This window comes from Neopsephotus bourkii, unplaced genomic scaffold (genome assembly GCF_033783945.1).
Source record: "Neopsephotus bourkii isolate Nb327-2 ecotype Australia unplaced genomic scaffold, CSIRO-AGI_Nbou_v1 NB_1680, whole genome shotgun sequence".
Lineage (NCBI taxonomy): Eukaryota > Metazoa > Chordata > Aves > Psittaciformes > Psittacidae > Neopsephotus > Neopsephotus bourkii.
Window position 1 is genome coordinate 287,158 of NW_026902154.1, and position 18,204 is coordinate 305,361.

Genomic DNA, 18,204 nt, shown 5'->3' on the forward strand with positions numbered 1-18,204 from the left:
GACTCCCCCAGCGCCCCATCTCCATGCCCGCCCCTCCCCCCCCAGCGCTCCATCTCCTGTGTCCCCCCCATATGCTTCATCTTCCATTTATACCCCCAGTGCTCTATTTCCCGTGAACCTCCCTAGCGCTCCATATCCCGTGTACCCCTCCCAGGGCTACATCTCCTATGTCCCCCCCCCCATTGCTTCATCTCCCGTGTACCCCTCGCGCTTGTGTAGCCCCCCACACCGTTCCATCGCCCATGTCCTTCCCCCGCGCTCCGTCTCTCTTGCAGCCCTCTCCCCCCGCCTCATCAATCCATCACCCCTTACAACGCCCCAGCCCCAGGTTCCTTCTCCCGTTTAATACCCGCATTCCCCGGCCGGGCCCATTGTCCTCCTGGCATCCCCCCGTTCCCGGCCCCGTTCCCATCCTCCGGCCCCGACGAGGGGAGGAACCGGCCCGGCGGCGCTGTGCCCAGCCTCGCCCGAGCGCCGCCCCGCACGCCCCGCACCGGCACCGGCACCGGCACCGGCTTCGCTCGCTCGCTCCCGCCGAGTCCCGCGGCCCGGGATGAAGGTTCTCCGGCACAAGATGGAGCTGCTGACAGGTAACGGCCCGGGCGTTTTGGGGTCCGGACAGTGCAGGGCTGCAGCGGGGGGAGCCCAGCCCGGGGGTGCGGGGTGAGGGGGTGGGAGCACGGAGGGGCCCCACCAAGCAAAGGGCCGGGGGTGGGTTTTGGGGTGCGTGTGCGGCTGCACTCCCCGCGCATGGGGCCGCGGTTCCCCTTAGCCCCCGCCTCCCCCAGAGCCCCCCGCCACTGCTCCTCATGCCCCCGGTGCTCAGACCCTCACCGCTGGCACTGAATCCCCCCGGCGCACCCCGCGCTGGGCTGGTTTTGGTGGGGGGGATGCAAGCTGGGGGTGCTCACCCTGCACCCCGGCTCTACCCGGGCATGCTGCCCGGTGTTAAACCCTTCCCACAGCCTAATCATGATGGTAATAATAATAACTGTAGTAACGGTGTATTTCCTTGCCATAAGCTGGTTCTCCTCCAATAAGCTGCAGACCCCTGGGGAAGGTAAGCCTTGGATGGAAGCTGTTTCCATCCAGGTCTATGTATGTAGTGCCACGGCCCCTGCAAGGCAAAGTGCTTGTCCCAGACAGAGCACTGGGTTTGGGACTGATTTGGGATTAGGGAGGAGGAGTGTCCCAGCTGTGCCCAGGAAATGGTGGCATCGCAGTGGGAAGGCAGAGTGGGAGCAGGGATGGGCACCCTTGGAGCAGCACCCTGGGGATGGGTGCTGTGGATAGGCACTGGTGCAAGCTGGAGGGAAAAGGGCTCGTTGCCTGTCACATTGCCCCATCTTGATGAGAACCAAGTTGTTTTGGCCAGGAGATCCAGCGCTGTGGCTTACCCACCAGCCCTCCACAGTGACAGTGGCCAAGCCAGGCTTGGTAAGGGTGCCACAGTCCCACTGCTGCCCTGGCAGGGGCAGGGACAAGGGTACTTGTGGGGTGCCATGGGAAGCAAAGCACCCACCGAAATCCTGCTTGCAGGCTGTTGCACCCATGGGACTCCACATTGTACCGATCCCTGCTCTGTTCCCTCTCAGTGCCACGCCAGGGGGCCCATCCACCCTGTGCTGAGGATGCTGCAGGGCTCTGCCACGTCCCTTGTGAGCCAGCTCTGCCCCCGCCATCAGCAAGGTCATGGGGCCTTTCCTCATGGCTGGGCCACCCTCCCTCCCTCCCATATTAGCTGGAGGCTTTAATTACTAAAGGCACTCACCCTACCCTACGTGCTGTTCCCAGCCGTGCCAGGGGTTGCGGGCACAGGGTGGGTTCCTGCGCTCAGCGTGGGACGCTCCTGCTCACTCCCAGACCTGCTACTGGTGAGGCTGATTTTCTCCCCATTGTTTAACGCTGGGATGGTGTCACAGGGCATCAGGGGCTCTCAGTCGGTGGCTTTGCAGGGCTGCATCATCTGGGCTGTGCTGGTGGGCTGCAGGCGAGGGCTGTCCCCTTGCATAAAGCCATCTGTCCAGCAGCAGTCCAGCCTGGAGCAGCATGGCCCAGGCAGGTGCCCCTCCATGGGGCTGTTGACACCTCTCCCCACTAGGGTGTTGTGCGGTGGGGCCCTTGGTGTGGGGGGTGATGTGGGCGCTGGGTGCCCTGAGTCTCCCTGGCGGCTTTGCAGTGGTGTTTCTCCCTCCAGACACTTGTGGTCTGTTGGGTGGCTCCCAAGGAGCAAAGTGCCATGTGTGCAGAGAGCAGCCAGGTGGCACAGCCTGCTTGGGTTTTGAATGGAAAACCCATCTGGATGAGCAGATCTGGCTTTGGAAGGGAGCTTATGACCAGCTTCAGTATTCCTGGTGGCATTGCAATGCTCGTGGCATTGCCTGGCTTTTCCACAGCTCACCTGCAATGATCCAGGTTTGAAAGTGGGTAAAGGTAGAGTGGGCTGGGCCAAGGCTGTGGATGAAGCAGGGTCTGTGCCTGCTGCGGTGCTTGCACAGCCCCATTCAATCCCTGGTGTCTCTGGGGACATTGCAGAGGGTGGGCAGCTGGTGCAGGGGGGTAGGGCTGATGCTGGCCCATTCAGAGCAGCAGTTGTCTGAAGGCTTGGCCTTGGGGAAGGGGTGGAAACAGAGGCAGCGAAGGCAAACACCTGAGGTCCAGATCCTGCCTGAGCACAGACAACCCCCTTGCACTAGGATGTGCCAGTTACCCATCCCGTCTATACAGGGGAGCCTGCCTGTCACCTTCTGTGCAGAGCCAGATGCTGGGAGCACAGGCATTCCCTTGCTCTAATCTGCTTTTCTAAACTGGGTTTGTACCTGAGGGTGTTTTGGAGATGTTGGTGCTGGGGGTACAAAGTCCCTGGTCAGCAGCATCTGCTGAGAGGCAGCACCATGGTAAAGTCTGTCCCTACAGGCTCCTGGATGAGCTGCCCTCTGGCCATCACCTGGTTCCCAGGAGAGGAGAATAATTTGAGGGTAAAGGCTCCACATTTGGTTTTCTCCATCATTGCAATACAAACTTCAGGCTGCCTCTCGCTCCCCTGCTGCTTGAAGCATCCCTCTGCCTCCCAGCACAGCTCACCCTGACTGTGCAGGGAGAGCTCCCTCTGTCCCACCCGTATCTGACTGCAGGCTAAATGCAGGCAAAACGCTGGATTTTCTCTCTCCAAGTGATGCTGGAAGGTCTGGTGGGAATCGGGATGTTTTTTCTGTGAATTGAGTGCTTAAAGTGCGACCACCATGGATAGACCAGGGTTATCTCCCAGTTTGCCTAGGACTGTGCTCTGGAGATCGGTCTGATCTTAACTGGAAGAACTGGACCTCTGGGGATTGCCTGCCCCGTGCCTGCTCCCAGCTCCCAGCAGAAGGGCTGGCTGCAGCCCGTGGACAAGCTGCATCACCAAGTCCCTGTGGTAGATGTTTGGAGTGAAGCTGATTTGGACCCTGTGCCTATGAGCAGGGAGACCTGGGGGGCTACAGGGGATGGGGTGAAGGGGGTGGAAGCAGAACCTGCCCTGACACCTCCACTGCAGGGCTGCTGCTGCAGGAGATGACCATGGCAGGGCTGCATGAGCTGCGCTTTACTGAGGAGAAGCCGCTGTTAAGGAGCCAGGATGCCGAGCTGGTGAGTCTAGTACAGATGCTGAAGTGAGAGCCTGGGGAGGTGTGTGCATGCTGGTATGGGGTGCCTGTGTGGTATGGAGTCTATGTGTGTGCAGGTGTGTGGGTGAGCACAGGTTCTGGATTGGTGTGAACACAGAACCGTAGAACCCCAGACTGGTTTGGGTTGGAAGGCACCTTAAAGCTCACCCATTTCCAACCCCTGCCATGGGCAGGGACCCCTTCCACTAGACCAGGTTGCTCCAAGCCCCTGTGTCCAACCTGGCCTTGAGCACTGCCAGGGATGGGGCAGCCACAGCTTCTCTGGGCACCCTGTGCCAGTGCCTCAGCACCCTCACAGGGAAGAGCTTCTTCCTTATATCTAACCTTAATCTTCCCTGTTTAAGCTTGAACTCATTACCCCTTGTTCTGTCACTGCAGTCCCTAATGAAGAGTCCCTCCCCAGCATCCCTATAGGCCCCTTTCAGATACTGGAAGGCTGCTATGAGGTCTCCACAGAGCTTCCCTTCTCCAGGTTGAACAGCCCCAACTTTCTCAGCCTGCCCTCATACGGGAGGTGCTCCAGTCCCCTGATCATCCTTGTGGCCCTCCTCTGGAGTTGCTCCAACAGCTCCATGTCCTCCTTATACTGAGAACACCAGAACTGCACACAGTACTCCAAGTGGGGTCTTCCCGAGAGGAGCAGAGAGGGAGAATCCCCTCCCTCGAGCTGGTGCTCATGCTCCTTTTGATGCAGCCCAGCACATGGCAGGGTTCTGGACTGCAAGTGCACACTGCTAGATATTGTATGTGCATGCAGATGTTGCACATACATGCTAATACACACAGTGTGTGCACATACTGGCAGGTAGCATGTGTGTGTGGACATTGTAGATGTGCATGTGTGTGTGCACACGTGTGTGCATCGTGTCCCCCTGCAGCCAGCACTGCCCTGGGAGCGAGTGCTCATTATCTGGGGGTCTTAATGAGTTGGGTGGAAGGAGGGAGGATGTCTCTGTCCCTAAAGGCTCCTTCTCTCCCCAGGACAACTCGGATGTCTTCCTTTCCACAGAGGACATGGACTGGAAGGTAGGACCAGCCACAGGGGGGTGTGCACCTTGGGTCCTTTGGCGGACAGCCGCCTGAGGCTGGGGAAGGCTGCAGGGTGCTGAACGGATCCAGGGGTGCTGCTGTCCCCCTTTCCCCTGAGGACACCGTTCCTGGGCAGTGTCTGTACATGGGGCTGCACGTCTATTGCATACACCAGCAGGAGGGGATGGGGCCAGGCGTCTCTGTGCTGGCACTGAACGTGGCTGCGGGCACTTGGCGAAGGGCCGGGGACAAAATCTCTTTAGAAGAGTCGATTTCTTCTCAGGAGGGCTGAGCTGCTTTTCCAGCCCCTCCACCATTGCCATGGCAATGGTTTCCCAGGCAATGCCAGCCTCTGTCTTACATAAGGATGTTTGAAAGCCTTCCTTTTTTTGGGCCTTTGGCGTTGCCCCCTCTTTTGGAGAGCAGGGCCCTCCACTCGCTGACTGGAACCTGCTCACCTTGTACTTCCATTTCACCTCTCTGTAGGAGCCCCATGACATGGCCTTGGGGCTTGTGGGGCTCAGCTTTTGTGGGCTCCTGCTTTGGTGGGATTTACCATCACACCCAAGCTCATCCTGCACTGGGCTTCCCCCCAGAGACCAGGGTGCCGGTAGATGGGGAGGGAGGGCAGGGAGACGGCCATACCCCAGCTTGCTGCCTGTCCCAAAACATGCCCCCTTCCCAAGGGACACCAGTGACTGGCTTCAGGTTCTGTTACTGCTTTGTCAGTGCTGGGACCACTGGAAGGGTGAGCTCGAATGGTGCTGTCTGAGCCAGGTCTGGCACTGAAACAGCAGCACTTGCAAGGGTGAAATGAATCAGGAGTTTGTTCATCCTGGGAGAGGAGCAGGGAAGCCCAGGTCCCTCTTTTGGCAGACTGAAAGTGGTGTCTGGGCTTTTGGGGCTGGCCTGCTCAGTCTCCATCCCACATGCAGGTGGGGACCAACGAATTCCATCAGGATGCTGGGCTGGTGGTTTGCAGAGTGGGAGATTTCGGTGTCTCTCTTGGAGGCCACAGGATTATTAAGAGGTGGCATTGGCAGAAAGGAAATTCCAGCGTTCCCAGCAGCCCCAGAGCTGGGGAGGTGCTGGGGCTGGGCATGACAAGCTGTGTGGGTCTGGGCTGCTCCTTGCTCTGCCTGCTCAGGGCTCTTACTGACAGCTGGAGGGGAAATGAACCCTCCTGGTGTCGGTGACTTGAGGGTGAGGAGATGCAGAATGCAGCAGGGGCACCAGTACGGCCCTCACTCGCCTGCGCCAGGTCAGGGGTTGGTTGGTGTGCAGGGGATGTGAGAGAGCAGCAGCTCCCCCAGGACAACCTTTGCACGCCAGTATTTCAGGGAGTGGCCCACAGTGATGCTGACCCGTGTCCCTGCTGGTGCCTACTGTAATGGGACCAGACAGTAAACGCCCCAGCGATGCACCTTGGTTCCTAGAGAAGGACCCAGGCAAGGATCAAAGCAGCATTCCTGAGCCAGCCAGGCCCTGAGCCCTCCTGATTCCCCTCCAAGAGCCTCATGGTGTGATGGGATGAGCTCCCCAGGCTGTGCAGGGGCAACATCCCCTTACCCCTCCCACCCCAGCACTTTACCCTCGCCTCCTTGGGGTATTTAATCCAGCCCCAGCTGAGCTCTTGGCCGTCCCCCTGCTCATCACCAGAGCCATTACTGCTCCCTTGCCAAGATGCTCTGGGCTAGCAGGGCAGTGATGGGGAGCGGGGGTCCCCCCTTCCCACACCAGCCATAGTAAAGCCCTTGGGGCTGCTGGAATAAGCCAAATTGTTGGCATGCAGGGGGCAGGAGCCCCTGCCCTGGGACCTGGTGGCCCTAGCTATGCTGAAGGTCTGGGCCACCCACCAGCAGATGGGCTCATAGCCAGTGGGGTGGCAATGCCATTCAGTGCCTTTCAAATGGAGTCAGCCTTGCTCAGCCCCCCATGTCCCTGAAGCCCTTCTGCATTCATGCCTTGCTTTGCCTCAGCTTTTCCACCCCTTCTCCCTCTATTTTGCCATCGTCTGTATTCTCTTGTCTGCTCATGCCCCTCTGCAGCTCTAGCTTCTCCCTGAAGGCTGTGGCTGCTTGTGCTCTTTGACTCCACAGGCAGCAGAGGTTCCACCTGGCCCCATGAACAGCTTTGTACCTGTGCCAGGACCCCCTGGAGGCTGGGCTTACCCCCTCACACGGTCCTTCCTTAACAGAGATGGAGCTTGGGCTTGGCTCTGAGCACCCTGCAGGACAAAGCAGTGCAGAGGAAAGCTGCTTTGGGGAAGGCAAAGTGGATGCCGTCCTTGTGCCCGTCTGTGCATCCTTTCTCCAGCATCCAGACCCCCTGGCTCTTCGCAGGACACCACATTCAGTGGCTCCCGCAAGCTCTGGGTGATCATTTCTCAGGTCAGGGGAAGGGCTCTCCCCAAGGAAAAGGGTCTCAGTCCTGTTATTGGACATCAGAGACTCTATAGAACAAGCCTTCTGGGTGGAGCTGAGCCCATGGGGCTTTGCCATGGGGGGAGGCCCGTACTTGTGCTGGCAGTGGCAGTGGGATCCATGGCTGTGGTGTGGGCAGGCCATGGTGGGAGCGAGCCATGGCCAGGGTGGGCCATGATCCATGGTGCAGAGGTGGTGACATGCTCCAGAATGGCACACCCCTGGGGTGGGCAGGGGGGCTGGAGGGTCCCCACTGAAAGCTGTTGTGGTCCAGCACTGCTTGTGGCTCTTCAGCCCATTTGAGGGTCCATGGCACTCTTTTCTCCATCCATGGTTGCCCAGCTTCATGCTGGAGTGGCTCTGGAGGTGGCTGTGCTGAGCTGGGCTCGACAGGAGCAGGCAGGATAAAGGGGATGGCACCCGGAGGCTGCCCATCGTGGGGCATGAGGCCACCCATGGGTGTGAGCTGCAGGGAGCCCTCACTGCAATCAGGGCAGAAAACATCCGCCTGTATGCATGTGCACACAGGAATACACACGTGTGCGTGTGCATGTGCATGTGCATACACAGCACGTGTCAGACAGGATCTGATCCCTCAGAGCTGCTGGGTTGTCTTTCCTCCTGCTTTATTTACCTGCCACTGGTGATGGCCAGACTGGGACTCAATCCCGTGCATCCCCTGCTTGCCAGTGTCCCGCAGGATGGCTGTGCTGCTGCGTAAGGTGACACACGTATCTGGGCAGTGTTCACACGCGTGTGCTCCTCCATGCACATGTGCACAAGGTTCTTCATCTGTGCACATCACTGTACATCCATGGGCATGAGTGATAGACATGGCATACACGGGAAACACAATGCTGCTTATGGGCATATGACCATGCACATACATGTGGATGGCACATGGACCAACACAGACACACAGGGGCCAGCCCCCATGTGTGGGTATGCACAAGCATTCTGTGGGGTTGTGTGTGCTCCAGCATGGCTCGTTCTCTTTGTTCTCCTGAAGTTTCCACACACAGAAATGAGAGGGGGACATGACACAGCGTGTCCTGTGTTGGTGCCTGTTCCTGTGCATGCGTGTGTGTGGTCACAGCGCACGCCTGATGTGATGCTCTCCTGTGTGTTTGGCGAGTGCCCATGTCTGTGAGTGTGTTTGGGGGTGATTCCTGACGCGTGTGCACGGTGCAGGCTGCAGGCCCAGCATGATTCTGCATGTTTGCATGCGGCTGCAGCCACACACGTGCGCTGAGTGCCCAGGCACCCCAACCCTGTCCCGCTGCGCCCAAGGAGGGAAGATGGAGCAGGTTCTGCATGCGCCAGGCAGTTTTTCTTTCATAAACAAGGATATCTGGGGCCAATTGGAGCATGAATAATTGCACTGGCAGCCAATGGCTGAATGCTGGCTCCATCGCAGCACTCCTGCAATGGAGCCCAGCCTGTGTCGAGGGGGAAGGGAGGCAGAGGCAGGGCTTAGCGCAGGGCTGGGGCTCCGCTATAAAGCCAGGCGAGGGGCTGAGCTAGCGCGGAGCTCTGCTTCACCCAGCCCACTGCACTGCTGTGCTCTGCATCGGGACCTGCGCTTGGTCCACCCTGCCTGAGCATCCTCGTCCTCCCGGTTCCTCGCCATGCCTGAGTGCTGGGATGGGGTAGGTACCGCCGCTCCGTGCTCGCTGCCCTCCCTTCACTGGGGTTTGCCTCAGGTACATCCCCTCTTTGCTGAGGCTGGACCTTTGCTCCCAGCAGTGCTTGGTGTGGGGCAGGTAGGGGTTGGTGAATGGGGACCTGGTGCTGGGGAGCTTTTCCTTGTCGCAGCCCCACCGCTGCATCTCTGATGTGCCACAGGCTTCAGGGACGCAGTGTCCTTGAGCATGTCCTCCCAAGCCCAGCCAAGGTGCTGCAGCCTGGCTGGAGCGTGGCTGCAGAGGCTGCTGATGGGGTGATATGTGGCACAGTGCCCCCTCCCCACCCCGCATCTGCAGAGGGAGAGGGTCTCCTGCGGTTTTGTAGCACCCTCTTGGATGCTTTCTGGTCTCTGCAGTGACGGCAGCAGGCTGGTGCAGAGGAGGCTGAGCACTGCAGCAGTAAGTGGGTGACCTGGACAGGGCTGGGTGCCCGAAGTACCTGTGGGTGCTGTGACACCCCCCTCCACCTCACCCCACTTTTTCTAAGGCCATGGGTTGTCAGTGCCCTCCACTCCTTGCTGCCTGCATCCCCTGCATCCTTGTCCTTCCCTCCCCCCCCCAGCCTCAGTGAGCATCCCTGCGGCAAAGGGCAGGGCTGTGGTACCCGGGAACGCTGCAGATGCTGCACCATGAGCAGGGATGTGCCTGGCTTGGGGCAGGGGAACGTGAGGTGCTGGGGAAGGAGCCGCACCTTGGGCGTGTGATTTTGGGGTGCAAATGCAGCCTGAGCTACTGGGGCTGTGGCAGGCACCATGGGCACAATGATGGCAAAGAGGCAGCCCTGTGCCCAGGATCAGACTACATGGATGCCTCCTGCTCTGTGACCTTGGGCCAGGCCCTTCCTCTGACTCAGTTTCCCCATCCATTTGTGCAGGGGGATGTCCTTGTTCATTGCCTGCTGCCTGATACAGCCCTGGGAGGTGAAGGGGCCGCTGTAGATGAGGGCTGCGGTCAGGGTGCCCTTGGGGAGCGGAGTGTTGTCTGCTCAGAGCGCTGGTGCTGCCTTCAGGCACTGCATCCCCTCGAGGACAGCGGAGCGCAGCAAGGGGAGGCACTGCAGTGAGGAGGCTGTGTCCTCAGGCCTGCGTCCTTCAGAGTCCTTGGCAGCACGGAACCCATGGGAGAGCCCACGTCCTTGCTCCCCTCCTGCCAGCCCATCCATGGGGCTGCCCGTTCCTGCAGTGAGAACCGTGCCAGCACCCGCTGCCCAGCCCATGCTGATCCTGCACCCACCAGACCCTACCTTCAAGGTCACCGGCTGGCAGGGATGGGCACCCAGAGGGGACCCTGCTCCCTTGTCCCCAGGCAGCGTTTGGGCTCGCAGCCTCAGTTTCCCCTGCTGGCTGGGGACGATGGCTGTGAGGCCTCCCAGGCAGGGAAACTGAGGCACGGGGCAGCCCTGATGGGGGCACAGCCACCACACACCAGAGGGGTTTTAGGTTCACTTCACCTGTGATTTTGGGGTCGGGCGGCTGCGTTTCCACAGGTCCAACCTCTGCCTGTTTGTCCCAGGCACCACGAATCCAGGCCAACCGGGCCATGCTGCCATCCCCGTCCTGTTGACAAACTCCTTCAGTCTCGGGCCCTTGAGGATTTCCTGTGCCATGCTGTGGGCTACCTGTCCCATTCCATGGTTCTCATTCCTGCCTTGGATCATCTCATCCACCCCATTCCATCCCAGCTTCTATCACTTGATCCCATCCCATGATCCCATCCCATGACGCACCATTTTTCTAAATCCCATTACTTTATCCCAAATCCTCCCTTTCCTTCCCTGTGATTCACCTCCCTTCTGCTACCACAGGGATGCCCAAAGCTGGGCTTCTTCTCAGGTTGACTTCTCCCTTTCCCGTGTGCTTCCATGGGACCCAGCTGCCCAGGGAGGCACTGGTGAGGGTCTCTTGGGGCAGGCAGGCACCACCCCGTCTCTTCTCTTCCCCCAGGAGCATGACATTGAGACCCCCTATGGGCTGCTGCACGTGGTCATCCGGGGCTCTCCCAAGGGGAATCGCCCGGCCATCCTGACGTACCACGACGTGGGCCTCAACCGTGAGTCCTGGGGCCATGGGGTGCAGGGGCCGGGGGGAGCAAGCCTGGGGCTGCACTGGGTACAGGACATCAGCCATAGCCCCAGCTCGGCTCCTTTGCCTCCTGCCATGAAGGGTTCCCAGGCTGCATTCTGTGTCCCCAGGTGTCTGAAAGCACCGGATGCTCAGCACAGCCCAAAGCCCAGGGCAGGAGTGTTTGGCCACCCTGCTGCACCTGGGCACGCCGGGAGGGATGGGGCACAGGGGATGCTGGATGGGTCCACATGGCTGTTGGAATCCAGAGCACGGACCTGGGGGATGTTGTGAGGGCTGATGGGTATGGGAACAGTAGGAAAGGAAGGACCTGAGCTGGGGCTCTGGATGTGGAGATTCTGTGTTACCTGGTTTAGAGCGGATGTTAGGGACAGCTTCTCCCAGAGGGTGCTCAGGCATTGGAACAGGCTGCCCAGGGCAGTGCTGGAGTCACCGTCCCTGCAAGTGTTCACACACCGTGTAGATGGGGCCCTCAGTGCCATGGTTCAGTGATGCAGTCACTAACGCTTGTGGGTGGGAGCAGTTGGGCGCAGTGATCTTGGCAGTGCTGGGAGCAGTTTGATGTGCTGATCTGAAAGACCTTTTCCAACCTGGTTGGTTCTGCGGTTGGATCTGCAGCCCGGACCATGGCTGTGTCCCTGCGCTGAGCTGGGGCGCCCGGTGCTCTGTGTGCGCAGGAGCATCTCCCGCTCCATGCAGCGGAGGCTGAGTCACCATGGGTAGAGATGAGCACTCTCACTTCCAGGGATGCGTCACGTCGCCTGCAGTGGCCCTTACAGCGTGCCTCACCCTGACCTGTTAAGAAGGGTGTCCTGGCACCAGTGCCATGGGACAGAACCCCTCCAAGCCCTGGCAATGGCTGTGTCCCACTGCAACAGTGGTGGCCTGTCCACAGCAACACCGGGGCTGTTTCTTTGACTGTTTCCAAGCCAGGAGATTTGCATCCATTTCTGAAATCCCACGTTTGCTTGAGGCCCTGCTGAGGATTTTGGATAGGGCTGATAACACCCAGGCTGCTGATCCTGCTGCCCAGGGTCTTGGAGCTCGGGGCTTTGCAGCCCCCCCGTCACAACCCTCCAAGGTTCATCCAAAACTCCTCATTCTGGCTGTGTCCGTCCATCATCGTGCCTCCCAGCACCAGCAGGGATACAGGCCTGCCGAGCAGTGGCTGTGGGGATGAAGAGCCTCACAGGAAAGGGATGGGAGGGCTTTGGTGACATGTCACCTGGTTGGAGGATAGTGGGAGGGTGGGTGACATCTATCCATGCCCTCTGGCCCGGGTGTCCAGTGTCTGATCCCTGCTGCCCTTTGACAGACAAGCTTTGCTTCAACACCTTCTTCAACTATGAGGACATGCAGGAGATCACAAAGCACTTTGTGGTGTGCCACGTGGATGCACCAGGCCAGCAGACAGGAGCCTCGCAGTTCCCTCAGGGGTAGGTGCCAGCCTCAGGGGCTCTCTCTGCCCTCTTGTCACCCCCGTGCCCCCCTGGATGTCACCCTCCTCCCCCAGGGCTGCTGGTGCCTGCCTGCCGGTCTCTGAACCATGGCAAAGCCTGTGGGTGGATGACAATTCCTTGCCTACTCCAGCAGCCCTGTCCCTGCCTTCCCATTCTGCATCCCCTAACACCACACCGTGCCCTCCTGTGCTGCAGGTACCAGTACCCATCCATGGACCAGCTGGCTGCAATGCTCCCCAGCGTGGTGCAGCACTTCGGGTACGTCACCTCCCCTCCGCACTGTCCGCTGGGGTTGCTGGGCAGGGAGAGGGGCAGGGGGCAGTGTCCCAGTACGCTGGCATCCTGCGTGTGTCCTTGTCCCAGGGAACCCGTGCTGGAGCGCACTGCCCCTCATATGCACCCCTCTGCTTTCCAGGTTCAAGTACGTGATTGGGATCGGTGTTGGGGCAGGAGCCTACGTGCTGGCCAAGTTTGCGGTGAGCTGAGGCTGAGCTGGGCTGGCCCCGTGCTGCCTGTGGCAGCTCTCCGCCCAGGGCATGGGGGGAGCTGACACCTTGGGCAGGCTGTTCCTGGGGAAATGGGGGACCACAACAGCAGTGCTGTGGCCACGGTGGCTGGGTCTTGCCACAGGTCTCCATTGCCCCCAGTGCAGCGGGCAGTGGCACTGGTTGGGGCTCCCTTGGGCACATCTCCCTTCCCTACTGAGTGCTGCCCCTCTTGGTCACCGCAGCTCATCTTCCCTGACCTGGTGGAAGGACTGGTCCTCATGAACATCGATCCCAATGGCAAAGGCTGGATTGACTGGGCAGCTGCCAAGGTGGGCAGAGCCCTGGTCCTGCTCCCTGGGGCAGGAGCCAGCCAAGTGGTCCTGTAACTCCCTGTGCTCCCTCCACAGCTCTCTGGCCTCACCAGCACGCTGCCAGACACTGTTCTGTCGCACCTCTTCAGCCAGGTAAGGGACCATGATGCATCCTGATGCATCCCGTCACCAGCCCCTCACCCTGTATCCCTGTGGGCTGGGCCCTGCCGTGTGCCACTGGACCTGCCCCATATCTACAGGGATGGGGTTAGTCAAGCCCTGCCTGTATCCTTCCTGCCTGGTCTGGGGCTTAGCCTTGACAAGTGTGGGACTCATGCCTGCATCCTGCCTGCAGCTCCAGCATGCCCAGCTGCATGGCCCAGCATCCTCCCTCCCTACCACACTGTCTAGCATGGCATGGGCAGGCTGGGGGAGCAAGGGTGTCTGTGCAGCACCAGGCAATGCCTGCCCTGATCTCTGTCCCTGCCCTGATCCCCATGCCTGCCCTGATCTCTGTCCCTGCCCTGATCCCCATGCCTGCCTTAACTCCCTCCCTGCCCTGATCCCCATGCCTGCCCTAACTCCCTCCCTGCCCTGATCCCTCTCCCCGCTGGCACAGGAAGAGCTGATGAACAACACAGAGCTGGTGCAGAGCTACCGGCAGCAGATTGGCAGCGTGGTGAACCAGTTCAACCTCCAGCTCTTCCTCAACATGTATAACAGGTGAGTGCCCTGGGCTGTTCCCACCTGCATCAGGGTGAGAGGCTGCAGTGCTGGTTGGAGCCCTGGCCCTGATGGGTGCAGAGCTACTGGTGCTGGCCAGGGATGCGGGAATGATGGTGCCTGTGCCAGAGCCTTGCCATGTCCCAGAGCCCACAGCCGTGGATGCAGGCCCTCAGGGCTCCTCCTGCATTGGGTGCAGAAGGGGGAGGGAGCAGAGGTGCTGTCCCATTGTGCAGGGGTTGGGAGCCGTGTTACTGCACTGGGTCTGCATCCTGCTCAGGTCATGGTGGAGATGGATGTGGGGTTCTCCATTCACAGCATGCCAGGGCAGTGGGGCTGGGTGCTGCTTCCAGAGCTGGCAGTGCCACAGCTCTTGCGCTACAGCATCAGTGGCAGCACTGGCCCATGGGCTCACACTTGCCCTCTTTCTCCTCCATCAGCCGCAGGGATCTGGACATCAACCGGCCTGGGACTGTGCCCAACGCCAAGACACTGCGGTAGGAGCTGCACCAGCATGGCAGGGGGGGTCCCAGGGCGGTGGAGTCCTCTCAGGCTAAGCCCTGACCATGCCTTGTCCTCCTCTCACTTGCAGCTGCCCTGTGATGCTGGTGGTCGGAGACAATGCGCCCGCTGAAGAAGGGGTGGTGAGTGATGGGAAAGTGCCTGCAGGGTGGTGGTGCCCATCACTACATGGGCACACACACATGTGCTGCCTGCTCAGACACACGTGTGCTCCTGTGTGCAGGACCATGCTCATGTGCAAACCCACCTGCTCATGTGTGCGTGTCCCTGGTGACACAGCTGGAACCCTCCCCTTAGATCCCTGATGCACTCACAGTGTGCACACGCGGATGTGTTGGCACACAGGCACCCCCCCCCTGTGGCCACAGTCACTCAAGGAGCTGCCAGCACAGACATGTGCTTGCACACACCCATGTGGCCGTCCACACTTGCACAGCCAGCCTCAGGTACTGTGCAGGTGCCCACATATGTACGTACGTGTAACTGCATGCAAAGCCCTCTTAGCATGTGTACACACCTCTGTGCTTGCACACACGAGTGACGCTCAGGATGCCTGGCAGGAGGAAGATCCCCTCTGCCTCAGGACTGCGCGCTCTGGACTTGCCTCCCTGTCTCCACCTCCCTGCAGTGGGATGTCCACTGCAGCGCCATGGGCCAGTGCCACTACTCACAGACAACTGCCCGGCCCAGGGCACCGCAGGGTGCTGATACCACCCCTCTTGCCCACAGGTGGAGTGTAACTCCAAGCTGGATCCCACCAACACCACCTTCCTGAAGGTAGGCCAGTGGCAGGGGCAGCCAGGCGGTCCCTGCTGCCCATCAAGTACCCATTCTCCAGGGTTGCAAGGTGTCTCCATTTCCCCATTCCAGGTCCACCCTGGGCCTGGGGCTGGAGGGTGTGGGGAGAGCAGGGTGGCCTCCAGTAGCGCCATCCTGGGTACCAGGGGACAGGGTGGTTGGCAAAGCTCCCTCCCAGACTAAGCAGTACCTTCTCTCTGCAGATGGCTGACTCTGGTGGACTGCCCCAGGTCACACAGGTGAGCCCCCCCTGTTCCCAGGCTGGGTATACCTGGCCTGAGACATGCCCTGGTGCTGTCCCTCATCCCTGCTCTCTCCTGCAGCCGGGCAAGCTGACTGAGGCCTTCAAGTACTTCCTCCAGGGAATGGGCTACAGTGAGTGCTGGGCTGGGCACGGGACTGGAGTGTGCCCTCGTGTACACATGCGTGTGTGCCCGTGTGTGTGTGCTGCCTTGGCTGTAGTAGAGCAGCCTGGTACCCTGGTGTATCTGTCCTGAGGAAGAGCTGCATATGTGTTCGTGGTGTATTTTCCATGTGTCGACAGGGGTGTGGGGTGTACAGGCTCCATGTGCACACAGACGTGTACAAGGGCTCTGTGTACATCCATGTGTGTATGCACACATACATGTGTGTGAGCATGCACACGAATGGGCTGTGTGCACATACAGACACACAGCACCCATGTGCACAAGTCTGTGTGCACATCGGTGTGTGTAAGTCCATGAAGATGTATGTATGTGGGTGTGCAGGTCTGTGTGCATACTTGTGTGTGCATAAGCTGAAGGTCCATGTATACACGTGTGTGTGCAGGCGTGCAGGTCTGTGTGCATGCACACGTGGGACTGGGGGGGGGCTCCTGGCTGATGGTGTCTCTCTGCCCTCCCTGCCCCTCTCACACCCTGCTGCTGCCAGTTGCCCACCTGAAGGATCGGCGGCTGAGTGGAGGCTCAGGTACCGTTCAGTGCCTGCTGCTGCATGGTGCCAGCTGGCCTGTGCCCTCAAGCTGCCTGGGCACCTTTGGGAGCAGCCTGGGTGCTGGAATGGCCCTTCCCATCCAGATGCCCTCTGTCTTGCTCTGCTTTGCCCAAGATGAGCCCCCCTGACCCAGGGTTGAGGGCTGAGAAATGAGATTCAGAGACATCCCCCACCAAGTGCTCACTGTGCCCTCCTCCCGCTGGGCAGCCGCTGTGCCTACCGGGCATCCTGGCTGCAGGAGGGTTGGCACTGTCCCTGCACACTGGTGAGCCCAAACCGCATCCAGCTCACTCCTTACCCAGAGCATGGCAACCAGGGTCCCAACTGCCCAGGAGACATTCCCAACACGCACACTATCCAGAGCCCCCTGTCCCTGCCCCACTGTCCTTTGCCAGCCTGGAGCTTGCTCATGTTGTCGTAACACCGCATGCTGCAATCTTGTGCCTGGTGTCATTCGCCCTGGGGAGCGGGACCTATGGCTTTGCTTGTGTGAGCGGCTGTCGGCTCCGACCCTGCTGGGTTTTGGAAGGAACTGAGCAGCCCATTCATGTCTGTGTGCCCGTGCAGTGCCCTCCGCCAGCATGACCCGGCTGGCGCGCTCCCGCACGGCCTCCCTCACCAGCGCCAGCTCAGTGGATGGCACCCGTCCACGTGCCTGCACCCACTCGGAGAGCACTGAGGCCATGGGGCAGATCAACCACACCATGGAGGTATCGTGCTGAAGTCCACGCCTGCTGCCGACATCTTCTCCAGAGCCATCTCCTACCCATCAGCATCCCACCAGCACCTGCCTGCCCTGTGAACATCCTCCACCAGGGCCCTCGCTCCTTCGAGGTCGATTTGTCTTCTTGGCCATTGGCCTCACCCCCTTGTCTGGTACCAGAAAAGGAGAGGGGTTTTGCATCCCGGCCTCCAGCTCCTGCCTCCATCCAGCAGTCACCATGGTTCTGCACCCGTCCTCACCCTCCCCAGCAGTGGCCTGGCCCTGGCTTGGGAGGATGGGGGAGCAGGGGCCATGTGGTGAGGTCTGGATAGGATGGCAGGATGGGATGGGACAGGAGGACATGGACAGGACACAGGAGGTAGGTTATTGCCCCAGTATCAACTGGTACCTGGCCAAGCCAGAGGGAAGATTGGACAGAGAGTGGTGCTCACTGGGGGAGGCCACTGGGCCCTTCCCAGGAATGCAGCTCCCATTTTCCCCACCAGTCCTCCCTGAGCAGAGCTGGCAACAGGATCCCCAGCACACCCAGGACCTGCTGCCCAGCACTGTGAAAGGTCACATCCCAAACTGTCCCTGTGCCCTGGTCATGTACCCTGAGGGCTGCCGTGGAGCAGCGGGCTCAGCCCTGCTCCAGAAGCCTCCCACCTCTTCCAGAGGCAGAGGGTGGCATGGGGGGAGGGTCCCCTGCCTCTGCTCTTGCCTCTGGTGGCACTTTCTTGGTTCCTTGTTGCAAGAAGGACAATCACCGTCTGCCACCACCACCACGCTGGGGTTGGGGATAAAGGGGGAGCTCTGTGCCCTGGTTAGCTCAGTCCCTGCCACACTGGCACTTCCACTAACAGCTCTTAGTTAGAAGCCACCGTGTTGGGGATGCGACATGGCAAATCTCCCTCCAGTTTCGCCCCAGCCTGTGTGTGTCACTGCCATGGAGCCATGAGCAATAAGGTGAGACACTCCCACCCCATCTGCAATGCTGGGACCCGTCAGCACTCTCTGCCCCACAGGGCTGGCAGGGTGACCATGGATGTGGGGAGCTCGTCAGGGGCTGGCTTTGCCCACAGAGCTGGCCAGACCCACCATGGCCACCCCTGACCCCCACACCCCTCCAGTATCCTGCCTGTGCACTGAGCAGGGCGTCTCTCAAGGGCTTGGCTGCTCCCGAGCTGTGGGGCCCATCCAGACACTGGCTCCAGTGGATCCAGTCTGTGCTGGGCATGGAGAGCTGTGTCACTGCATAACCTATCTGGCCTCTGTTGCCAACCCTGCCCTGCCCTGTGCAGAGCCTGGGTCCTCCCTTACTGGGGGCAGTGGCAAATGGGT

General features: G+C 60.2%; 1 protein-coding gene across 4 annotated transcripts; it reads left to right on the forward strand.

Moving 5' to 3' along the window:
• Positions 1-343: 343 nt before the first annotated feature.
• Positions 344-17,088, forward strand: NDRG4 (NDRG family member 4). Of its 4 annotated transcripts, XM_061375937.1 has the most exons (18): positions 344-590; positions 3,536-3,627; positions 4,647-4,691; positions 5,537-5,566; positions 10,713-10,851; positions 12,199-12,319; positions 12,539-12,601; positions 12,759-12,819; positions 13,074-13,160; positions 13,239-13,295; positions 13,762-13,865; positions 14,306-14,362; positions 14,458-14,509; positions 15,117-15,164; positions 15,389-15,424; positions 15,509-15,560; positions 16,098-16,136; positions 16,728-17,088. In XM_061375937.1, exons 1-18 carry the CDS (start codon positions 554-556, stop codon positions 16,880-16,882), a joined length of 1,275 nt encoding a protein of 424 aa, XP_061231921.1. In that variant the 5' UTR covers positions 344-553; the 3' UTR covers positions 16,883-17,088. The 4 variants fall into 4 exon arrangements, with proteins under 4 accessions (XP_061231921.1, XP_061231922.1, XP_061231919.1 ...); XM_061375938.1 differs by lacking the exon at positions 16,098-16,136 and having other exon boundaries at positions 349-590; XM_061375935.1 differs by lacking the exons at positions 344-590; positions 3,536-3,627; positions 4,647-4,691; positions 5,537-5,566 and adding an exon at positions 8,609-8,766 and having other exon boundaries at positions 10,746-10,851.
• Positions 17,089-18,204: the final 1,116 nt, after the last annotated feature.

Bases quoted from the DNA above. Each gene is read 5' to 3' on its own strand.
- NDRG4 (XM_061375937.1), top strand. From the start codon at position 554: ATGAAGGTTCTCCGGCACAAGATGGAGCTGCTGACAG. The intron at 3,628-4,646 runs GTGAGTCTAGTA...TTCTCTCCCCAG, and splicing joins GGAGCCAGGATGCCGAGCTG to GACAACTCGGATGTCTTCCT. The intron at 13,866-14,305 runs GTGAGTGCCCTG...CTCCTCCATCAG, and splicing joins TTCCTCAACATGTATAACAG to CCGCAGGGATCTGGACATCA.